Source organism: Lactuca sativa, chromosome 9, assembly GCF_002870075.4.
Source record: "Lactuca sativa cultivar Salinas chromosome 9, Lsat_Salinas_v11, whole genome shotgun sequence".
Classification (NCBI taxonomy): Eukaryota; Viridiplantae; Streptophyta; class Magnoliopsida; order Asterales; family Asteraceae; genus Lactuca; species Lactuca sativa.
This window is the reverse complement of record NC_056631.2, coordinates 1,552,777-1,563,709: the sequence shown is the minus strand read 5'-3', so window position 1 is coordinate 1,563,709 and position 10,933 is coordinate 1,552,777. Positions and strand designations below refer to the sequence as shown.

At 34.0% G+C, this 10,933-nt stretch overlaps 3 protein-coding genes across 4 annotated transcripts; 1 reads left to right on the top strand and 2 right to left on the bottom strand.

The window, feature by feature from the left end:
* The first annotated feature begins 842 nt into the window (after positions 1–842).
* LOC111889714 (uncharacterized) lies at positions 843–3,092 on the top strand. The gene is made up of 4 exons (XM_052767335.1): positions 843–1,216; positions 1,367–1,946; positions 2,018–2,484; positions 2,570–3,092. The coding sequence occupies exons 1-4, from the start codon at positions 843–845 to the stop codon at positions 3,090–3,092; spliced, it is 1,944 nt and encodes a 647-aa protein (XP_052623295.1).
* A 2,375-nt stretch (positions 3,093–5,467) lies between these two features.
* LOC111889721 (uncharacterized) lies at positions 5,468–7,096 on the bottom strand. The gene is made up of 2 exons (XM_052767298.1): positions 6,605–7,096; positions 5,468–6,530 (listed from the first exon to the last, which is right to left on the bottom strand). The coding sequence occupies exons 1-2, from the start codon at positions 6,829–6,831 to the stop codon at positions 6,380–6,382; spliced, it is 378 nt and encodes a 125-aa protein (XP_052623258.1). The 5' UTR covers positions 6,832–7,096; the 3' UTR covers positions 5,468–6,379.
* On the bottom strand, positions 7,096–9,232 carry LOC111889720 (uncharacterized). Of its 2 annotated transcripts, none has more exons than XM_042898088.2 (3): positions 8,946–9,232; positions 7,935–8,302; positions 7,096–7,855 (listed from the first exon to the last, which is right to left on the bottom strand). In XM_042898088.2, exons 2-3 carry the CDS (start codon positions 8,300–8,302, stop codon positions 7,393–7,395), a joined length of 831 nt encoding a protein of 276 aa, XP_042754022.1. In that variant the 5' UTR covers positions 8,946–9,232; the 3' UTR covers positions 7,096–7,392. The 2 variants fall into 2 exon arrangements, with proteins under 2 accessions (XP_042754022.1, XP_023741643.1); XM_023885875.3 differs by having other exon boundaries at positions 7,096–7,852; positions 8,946–9,230.
* Between the last annotated feature and the right edge of the window lie 1,701 nt (positions 9,233–10,933).

Below are 10,933 nucleotides of genomic sequence, written 5' to 3'. Positions count from 1 at the left end.
AAGACGAGAGGAAGGGTTGATGTAAAAAAGAGGAAATCAATATATAAACTTGGATATGTGAATTGACGTCAATTGACAGAGCTAAAAAAGTAAACTAATTAATAAGAATATATGATTTTCTAAAATGTGCTACTTGGAGGAAAATTTTAAGATGGATATAGTATAACGGTAAACAGGAGGCCAATTAATTAATAAGACTAGTTGTAATAAAAAGGGATAATGACTTGAGAGGGTAACATACTATTCCATTTTGTCACATTTGGTCACTAAACTTTTTTTCGTGCTCTAATAGCCATTTAACTTGTTCATTCGTGTAAATTTCACCCCTACGACTGATTATAGCCAGTTTCAACGGTTGCATGGGTCTGATGTGACTTTTTTTTCCTAGGTGGCCAATGAGATGACATGTAGACCCCGATTTTGCCTCCCATCCTCATTAAAGTTAAGAGTGAAGTCTCGTTTGGTCCTTAAATTCGATTAGGGCACCAAGTCTCATTAACCCCCGATTTTTTCTCCTTCAATCTTCAATCGGTCTCTGTAATGGCTTCATCTCAATGTCCCATAGATCGAAACTTCATTGTAGTGGATTTCCATTATAATGGAACGTTTGCACCCAACCCATTAGTATACTTTGATCCCGATAAACAATCAGTAGGAGATGTTGACTTCAGTGCATTTGAGTACGAGGAGTTCATGGAATTCCTTCAAAAGCTCACCAGAACTAGAAGCAAGGACATTTACTTCTGCCTTCCACAAGAGTCTTTAAGTCAAGGAATTCATACACTGGTGAATGACGGTGATTACAAAGAATTTTTGGATTTGGCTTATGCAAATGAGAGGAAATGAATGTGTATGTGGACCATTATAATGAACCAATCTTCGAATGGATTGAGGAAGAGGAAAATGAAGATCAAGACTACAGCTGTGAAGAGGATGAAGACTCAGTATTCTCGGAGACTTATTCTGTTGACCATGAAGAAGATGATGTTGAATATCCATTCCCAGCCAACAAAACCAAGGGTGACAGGTTCTTAAACAAACTTTGTCTAGACACATTAGATGAAGATGTTGAATATCTTGAACCTCGATACCCTGTACATGATGATAGACAACCATGGAATCAGATGAAACCACTGTTAAGTATGCGATTTTCTAACCCTGATGAGCTTAAAAACATGTTGAGCAACTATGCAGTTGCTAATGGATATGATCTCTGGTTTGAAAAAAATGACTCCCAAAGGTTGTTAGTTAAGTGTTGCAAAAAAAACAAGTCACCTAATTGTCCATTTAGACTTTGGGCCTCTTGGATGAGTAAAGAGAGGACTTTTCAGATAAAATCTTTAGTTAGTGAACATAATTGTAGCAGGGTGTTTAAGTTTGGGTCCATAGTAACTTATAAGTGGTTAGGAAAACAGTTTATGAGTGAAATTATAGAGAAGCCAAAAATGAGTGTTAGGAAGATGAAAGCTAAAGTTTCAACAACATTCAATATAAATGTGAGTGAGGGGCAATGCAGAAATGCAAAGAAATTTGCATTACAAGAAATTGAAGGAAGTCTAATTGAACATTATGGGAGATTATGGTCATATGGTCATGAAATTCTGAGGACAAACCCTGGGTCTACTGTGAGGATGGATGTAGACATCATGCCAGATTCCATAACTTTGTTTTCTAAGTACTATGTCTGCTTTAAAGCTATAAGTGATGGTTGGAAGGAAGGGTGCAGGCCTGTGATTGGCCTTGATGGTTGCTTTCTAAAGGGTATTGTTAGGGGAGAAGTTTTGGCAGCTGTAGGGAGGGATGCAAACAACCAAATCTACCCTATAGCATGGGCTGTAGTTGGAGTTGAGAACAAGGCCACATGGAAGTGGTTCATAGATCTCCTCATGGATGATATTGATGGTAGTCTTGGTGCAGGCATTACCCTTCTTTCTGATGGACACAAGGTGAGCATTGGTTCATATTTATACATATGGTTTTATGCATGTTTCACTAATTTTGTTGTTGTTATTTGTAGGGGTTGCTAGAAGCAGTAAAAGAAAGGTGTCCAGAAGCTGAACACAGACAATGTGCCAGGCACATTGTGGCTAATTTTGCTAAAAGGTTTACCGGTCAACATTTTAGGAAGCTTTTTTGGAAGGCTGTTAGAGCTAGTACTGAACAGAAGTTCAAACATGTAATGGAAAAGATCAAATCTTTAGATACTCAAGCATATGAGTACCTTATAGACAGAGATCCTACTACCTGGTCTAAGGCATTTTTTAAAGAGGGCAGAGATTGTGATGCAGTTGAGAATGGGGTGAGTGAGAGTTTCAATTCTGCTATTAGGCATGCTAGAAGGAAACCAATCATCACTATGCTAGAGGAGATTAGGATATTTGTGATGGAGAGGAAATACAGTCAAAGAGTAGAAGGAATTGAATGGGATTTGAATATCTGTCCAAGTATTAAGAAGCGTATACAAGATTTGAAGGTTAAACAGAGGTAACATGTAGTTTTACAATTCATCTATCCAAGTATTAGTTTGTGTTATTAGTTATTAATTTGTAGACATTATTGCCTTATACAGATTGTGGGGGGTTACTCCTTGTGGTTATCAAAAGTATGAAGTTAGGTTCAATGATGCAGCATATGGAGTGGATCTAATTGCAAAGAGTTGTGCATGCAGAATATGGCAACTTACAGGGATACCATGCTTACATGGAGTAGCTACAATCTCTTCCCTGAATCAAGATGCAGAAACATATGTGTCCCAATCATATAGTAAAGAGGCTTTTCTAAAATTCTATAATTATAGCATTAACCCTCTCAATGGTAGTGATATGTGGGAAGAAGTTCCTTATCGAAAGCCTTTGCCTCCCAAAAGAAGAAGATTACCTGGTAGGCCATCAGTGAAAAGGAAGAGGGATGCAGTGGAAAGGGAGTTGAGTGGACCAGTTAGACATTCTGTGACAAGAAGGGGATCCCTGATAAAGTGTAGTATTTGCAAGGAACCAGGTCATAACAAGATAAAGTGTCCATCTAAGCAGCAAAAAAATACATCAGGTAAATGTCCCAATTATCTGAACATAATACATCATTTTGATATGTAATATTGAGACTTCAATTTTTTTGCAGCACCAAGTTCATCCAGGGGTAGTGGAGCAGGACCAAGTCAACCACCAAGTTCATCATGGGGTAGTGGAGCAGGACCAAGTCAACCACCAGCAGCAGCCCAACCACCTCCACCACCACCACCACCAGCATCCCAACCACCACCACCTCCACCACCACCACCACCAGCTCCAAGGCCTGTCCCAAGAAGGGCCCCAATTGGTAGAACTGGACGGAGGAAATATTCTGAAAGGATTGTCAAAATGGCATTGAGGAGGAACATACCTGGGGTTGGGAGCAGTGCAGAGAACCCTGCAGTCCTTAATTAAGTAGGTGTGTAGGTAGTGGGTGGGCACATCTTTTGTTATCAAGTTGTGATGTAAAGACAATACTATGTGTTATTTATGCTTTTCTTTTGGGTTTGTGGGCACATGGTGGCCCTTCTTTTGTGGTCCCTAGAAGGAATCTTTTGTCCTTGTGTATGCAGACAACTACTCACCCTTTATTTAATTTAGAATATTGATGGAGTATTTGCAATGAATTCAACCACCGTATTCAATTAGTTTCTTATTATTTCTATGCATTGTTGTCTCAATGATTCCATTACAGTCAAAGAATGGAATCCTATATTGTTAGATAATATGACAGTTAATCAGTTTTTACTACCAAGGGTAGTTTCGTCAATTCCTATTTTCTAGTCTGGTACAAGTTATTTAAACATGTTGATGTGTAATGTTATTAATTGAAATATGACAGTTAATCAGTTTTGACTACCAAGGGTAGTTTCGTCAATTCTTATTTTCTAGTATGTTACAAGTTATTTAAACATCTTGATGTGTAATGTTATTAATTGAAGGAAGTCTAATAGAGCATTATGAAAGATTATGGTCATATTAGCTAAGATGTTGACTGGAATTAGCTAAGCTTTTGACTGGAGTTAGAAAGAAGTCTTTGATGTGTAATGCTATTAATTGTACATATATGCCTTCATTCCAGTCAAAATTACTACTTTGTGATTCCATTCCAGTCAAAATTACTACTTTGTGATTCCATTCCAGTCAAAATTACTATTTTGTGATTCCATTCTAGTCAAAATTACTACTTTATGATTCCATTCCAGTCAAAATTACTACTTTGTGATTCCATTCCAGTCAAAATTACTTCATTCCATTCCAATAAGAAGTTAAGATAATACATTCATTCCATTCAAACAACATCTTTCAATACATCATTCACATCATTTCATCATATACACGATGATCAAAAAAAGAAATCCTATGGTAAACTTATATATTTTTTCCTTCATTGGAATGGCATCAGAGTACTTTTCCTTCTTCATTTGTTCCATGTCTTCCTTCACCTTCTCTACTTCGGTCTTTAATGCTACTAGTTCAACTTTCATTCCCTTCACCACTTCCATTAGAGGCATTTCTACAGGTTCTACATCCAACCATTTCCAATATTTGCATTTACCCTTCAACACAAATAACTCATAATGAGATTTCAAATTAGGAAAAAAGAATCAGAAAAGGGAGAAGATTCAAGTGAAATAGTTTACCTCATTGCACACCATGAAATGCCTCCTTGGATTCTTTGGTGTTTTTGATGTTAGAATACGTGCAGGGAACCCATAATCACAAGTTTTTGTATCGTGCGCAGTTGATTTCTTGCTTGATCGATTGAGGGATGATGAGAAGCTGTAGGAGGAAGCAATCGGGGGTATTAGGGCACAATCAAGGAACCGCATACACCCCTCTTTTAATAACATTAGCCTACATGCCACGTAGGATCATACTAACACGTAGGATCGACCAGTCCATTAAAACCGACTATAATCAGTCGTAGGGGTGAAATTTACACGAATGAACAAGTTAAATGGCTATTAGAGCACGAAAAAAAGTTTAGTGACCAAATGTGACAAAATGGAATAGTATGTTACCCTCTCAAGTCATTATCCCTAATAAAAATATTTTTCATAATTAAATTGTCTTATATGTGCCCTTAGGCACATATTAAAAAAGGAAGTGATTCCTACGTAACAATTTTTTTTCATTCACAACAATTTATGTTTTATGGACTTGTCCAATACAATATTTTAATGAGTTTTTTACCAAATGGGTGTGTTTGAAAAAAATATTTACCAAATAGGTGTAGTTTCAAATATATTTACCAAAACAGTATAGTAGTTAAAATATTTACCAAAACAGTTTTTTTTTAACCTTTTTAATATTTCAGCTATTTTTTTTTTAATTTTTAATGTTTTTAATATAACTTTTGACATTTTTTAACCATTTGCTATTAACTTACATAAAAAAATTACAAATGTATTATATCTCATTTAAGCATCATAACAAATTAATGAAATCTCAAAAAATGTCCTTAATTGTAAATAAGATTAATTGATAAAAACAATAATGTTAGACATCGTAGATTAAAGTCAACATCAAACGCACAATATATTTTTTGGGTACAAATCCAATAACGACTTCTTACAAAAACGGAATGAAAAAATAAATATGTCTATTGATTGAACCAATTAGCTTTAATGTCTCTGCATTCACCTTGGTTTAGAGGGACATTTTTTCCGATTATGACCACTTTGTCTACAAATCCCACAAAGGTATCCATTTTTTCCTTCTTTGATGTCCATTCCATTTCGTAGTCTTGTTGAGCGATGACGACCTTTTTTATTCCGTAAAAGCTCTAAATTTGGAAGCAATTGTCTAGATTGAGATTGTGGCCAATACGCTTCATGAGGAAGTGGGGAAAACTTGGATGCCTAAGTAGAACAATACTCTGCAATGGAGTAACATTTATGAACATATTGCCAACTATTCAAGGATAGTTTGGCACATACACTAAAAACATGAGAACATGGATATTTAAATATTTCCCACTTACCACATGTACAAGTTTTTTTGTCCAAATTAACTACTTGCACATTTTTTCCTCTTTGAGTTATCAACTTAAATATACCTTTCTCTCGATTAAAAGATCTCAATGAGTGTGCACTTGCTTTTGACATCAAAGCAACTTGTTTTACAATAACTTGAGGAGTATATGCATCTCCATTAGCTTGGGCACTAGATCCTAAAGGACGCCTCACTTCAAAATAATGTATCAATCTATAGAAAGTAAGTTGGACACAAGCTGTGATTGGTAAAAAACGAGCACCTTTAAGTACACTGTTAAAAATCTCTGACAAATTTGTTGTAAGAAGCCCATATCTCCTCCCATCATCATGTGCAAGTGTCCATCTATCAAGTGGATGTCTCTCTAGCCACTATCAAGCTTGTGGATTTAGCTTCCCAATTTCTTCCATGATGGAGTTGAATTTTCGAACTTGATTCTGACTCCCGGCACGATAAGCTAAAGCTTTCAATTCTGAATTGCGAAACTTGTCATTAAAGTTGTTGATAAAATGTCGTAAACAATACCTATAAAGTAAAAAAATTAATGTTACTTATAAATAATAACTATGAAAAAAGTTATACAAAAATAGTAATAATACCTATGAAAACCACGTGGCTCTAACCATGGAGATCCATGCTCATTGACTACCTTTAGGATTCCCAAATGACGATCAAATATTAAACAAATGCCTTCACGCTCTTTCACCACATGACTCTTGATATAAGAAAGAAACCAATTCCAACTATCATATGATTCATTTTCTACAATAACAAATGCAAGTGGCAAAATCTGATTATTACCATCAACTCCCATTGCAATCAACATCTTTCCCGTGTACTTACCATACAAGTGTGTGCCATCAATACTAATCACAGGTCGACAATGTGCAAACCCCTTAATAGAAGGAACAAAAGCCCAGAAAACACGTCTAAACTCCACATGTTCTGTATCGGTTGATCTTGAAACACACCACTCGACTATAGTCCTGGATTGAACTTCTGAAGTGCACCCAAAAATTTTGGTAAAGCAGCATAAGACTCTTCCCAATTGCCAAACACTTGTTCGATTGCCTTCTGCTTTCCAGCCCAAAGCTTTTTATATGGAGTATAGCCTAGTTTATCAACTATTTCGGCTCTCAAAGCAGGAACACCAATAGAAGGTTGCTCTTTTATAAGGTGTTTGGTTTCCTGAGCAATCAAGTTTGCATCTAGGTTCGTATGGTCTAAAGAAATATTGTTGTTTAAACAAGTATGTGGACCAATGTACTTTGTAATTTCAAAATTTCCACTCCGTTTTCATTTACTTGCACGAAGTTGCTATTTACAACCAGAATGTAAATGAAACTTGCATCTTATGCTCCATAGAGTTGGGCGTGTCTCAATGACCTCAAATTGTCTGTGTCTTAATGCATTGGAGCTTGATAGCTCTCATAAGTTCTTCTTTATCCTTGAAAGAATCTTTTTCCAGCTCCCATGTAAAATCATTCTTGCTTATTGATTGTGACACAGTCCAATTACCATCACTAATCACATTTGTTTCATCTATATTGGTAAAAGTTGATGGTACTTGATGGTTATTGTCAAAAGATGTTTCACCCCGATCTACATGTGGTGGTTCATGTTCTTGAGTGATGTCAACTCCATCATCTTCATCATATTCTTCTCTTATGTCATCTTCTTCATCAATTTCATTATCACTAATTATTCCATTACTCACAACAACAGCTTGAGAAATTGTGTAGAAATCTTCATTATGAATCATATCTGATATGGCATTAACATGGTTTGTATTAGGTAATAGTAACTCATTGTTCCTTTGCTCTTCTAGCACAACCGGTTCATGATTTCTGCTACAAATATTACAAAATAAGTTATCACATTCAAAATAAGTTGAAACTTGTAAATCATGTAAACCACAAATGATTATACCTAGATTCCATCTCTACGTGTCGAATTTGATCAATGTCTTCAACCTCTAAATAGAGATCAATGTTACTTACTTCTTGATGGAAACGAAGCACATCAAACATGATGCCAACATCATCATTATCTTTGATAGGAAGAGGAATGTATTTTACAACATTTTCAATACCAACCGATGGATATCTATAAATTAAGTTGATGCGGTGGTGTTGTTTATCAAAAGATGTAGCAAGATATATACGGTCGACCAGTTCATCAAATTGTATTCTACAGTTAACATTGATTGCTTTTTTTGGAGCTTTGCTATAATTTATACCATCTGGTCCATCACAGGTTGTCCCACCCCAATAACAAAGCATTGTAACAACCTCCATCTAGAACAAAACATAAATTCAATCATAAAATTGCTCCAAAATATGAATGTTGAAGCAAACAAAAAAAAAGCAAATGTGGAATAACAATTGCAAATAAGCAAACGAAAAAAACAATAACCAAAATGAATCACAAAAAAAAAAAGAAGCAGTAGCCACAATATCAGTCACGATGAAGTAATGACCATAAAAAATCACAGAAAAGTTGTTTATCATTTATAATAAAGTAAGAGCCACAATTCGCAACACCAAGTATGAACTAAAAACCATGTATTATTGTTGGAACAATAGACATATTCGGCATTGATATAAAAAAATCAGAATTGTGTCGAAGAGATATTGGCATATTGCTATTAATTTGATTGTGTTTTGATTCCAAGCAAACGTATAAGTTGGAAATAGGATACAAGGGTAAATTTGTCAACAGTGTAATTGATAAGGAATTGAATCAAAATTCATACAGTTTACCTAAAAAATTGAAAATCTTTTACTTGTAGATTTTAATATACATCTTGGAAATTAGTTTCATGTAATCTAAGAGTTTGCAAATAAGCAAATAACAGTGGAATGGAATAGCAAATAGTAGTTGGAATCAATCCAAAACTAACAAGCTGAAATCAAATTTCAATAGAGGATTCAGACTTACAAGGAAATCAAGCTACAACCGAGTTTGTTGTGGCTGGAATCGAATTCACCAACGTCGACTATGGCCAAAATCGAAGAAGAATCAGGTCCACGTCGTCTTCTGCAGTGGAGTACTCACCGGAATCAAGTCGCCGGCGTCCGTTTGTGTCCGGAATCGGAGCCGTCGGCGTCGGCTATGGCCGAAATCGAATGACGATACAAGCGATCGATTGAAGACGGACTTTGGGGTATCAGAACGTCGACTGTCGACTGGTCTCTGTGTTTGAGTCTTACGTTTTTTTTTTTCTGTTTTTCTTTGTTATTTATTTATTTTTACTTGGTATAACCCTAAATGGTAAATATGTTTAAAACTACACTTGTTTGGTAAATAAGTTTTTATAAAACACCCATTTGGTAAAAAAAAAACTCTATTTTAATGCATAAATTGTTATGTATGAATCAGTTCCGATTAGAAAAACCCATAAAAAGTATATATTTGGATTTCTCTTATTAATCCTAACTTTTTTTTATTTTTCTGCACAAAACACATGTACTCTTCTGATTTTATATTAACTGTGGCCCCAAATTAAAAGAAAATTGAATCACTAAAACAGTATAAATGAAAAACTAACATATTTATAATTTTGGATAAACCACAAACACGATCTAGCCTAAAATTGATGAATGGTATTGCTGTAAGCCTGTAAGTAAAAGGGAAATATTCAAATCTCTAAAGTTTTCTTTATATTTAAAAAAAATGATTAAGACCATTTAAGTGCTCCGAACTTTAAATACCATGTTTTAGAGAAAAAGAAAAAAATGCTAATAGAAAATACAAAAGCAAATCATAACTATGGTCTGGTGGTGGGTTCGACCGTCCCGTTCTCGAGTTCAACTTAACGAGAGAAAATAAAGAAAATTATTGGAAATGAGAAGAAAATAAAAGAAATTGTTGTTCGTAAGTTTCATTAAAGGAAAGAAGTGAAGAAAAATAGAATGATCATTTTCCTTCCTAACTTTCCTTATAATTTAAAAGATTTGAAAAGAAAAAACAAAATGATTAATTTTCTTTCTATTTCTTTCCAACTCGGAAACACAAAATAATTTTTTTTTCTTTTCTCCTCTGATTTTCTTATATTTTCTTTTGTTAGACTCAGAACATAAAGCTTCGTCCATAGATGTATTTCAATTGGTGGTTATAAATTTAGCTTCCTATTAAAATATTCGGAATTAATCATTGTAATTATCAATCAGTATCCATTATTTAAATCTCTAAATTTTATATTTAAAAAGAAAAAATGATTAAGATCATTTAAGTGCTACGAACTTTAAATACGATGTTTTGGAGAAAAAGAAAAAAATGCTAATAGAAAAAACAGAAGCAAATCATAACTAAGGTTTGGTGGTGGGTTCGACTTCTAGAGCTTCAAGGATAGATGTATTTCAATTAGTGGTTCTAAATTTAGCTTCCTATTAAAATATTCGGAATTAATCATTGTAATTATCGATCAGTATCCATTTGCTTGATTCTCTATATATCAGCAAGTAGTGTATACATAACTTTCAAATAATAATAAGTTCCAAGTTTAGATTAAAAAAATGAAGTACATATATATAATTACCTAATTAACATATTGATTTCAGACAAAAGAAAATTAATGTCAATAAGAAACCTGCAAATAAGATATGAGATGGACTAAAGGGTTGTTGGTTCAGAATTATTGGAACCGAACAAAATTATGGAGCTAGACAAAATGATTTGAATACAACAAGCAACTATAAAAAATTGAAATAAAGCAATCACAAAAGTTTGTGTTTTGACATCAAAGTTAAAGTATGAGCATATCATCGTTACTTTGCTTTCGATATATATATATATATATATATATATATATATATATATATATATATATATATATATATATATATATATATATATATATATATATATATATATATATATATATATATATATGTATGTGTGTGTGTGTGTGATATCTTAATTTGTGT

Coding starts and splice junctions, on each gene's coding strand:
- LOC111889714 (XM_052767335.1), top strand. CDS start 843: ATGAATGTGTATGTGGACCATTATAATGAACCAATCTTCGAATGGATT. Junction 1,947..2,017: donor TTCTTTCTGATGGACACAAG/GTGAGCATTGGT, acceptor TGTTATTTGTAG/GGGTTGCTAGAAGCAGTAAA. Junction 2,485..2,569: donor GATTTGAAGGTTAAACAGAG/GTAACATGTAGT, acceptor TGCCTTATACAG/ATTGTGGGGGGTTACTCCTT.
- LOC111889721 (XM_052767298.1), bottom strand. CDS start 6,831: ATGTTGATTGCAATGGGAGTTGATGGTAATAATCAGATTTTGCCACTT. Junction 6,531..6,604: donor GAGCCACGTGGTTTTCATAG/GTATTATTACTA, acceptor TTTACTTTATAG/GTATTGTTTACGACATTTTA.
- LOC111889720 (XM_042898088.2), bottom strand. CDS start 8,302: ATGGAGGTTGTTACAATGCTTTGTTATTGGGGTGGGACAACCTGTGAT. Junction 7,856..7,934: donor CACGTAGAGATGGAATCTAG/GTATAATCATTT, acceptor TAATATTTGTAG/CAGAAATCATGAACCGGTTG.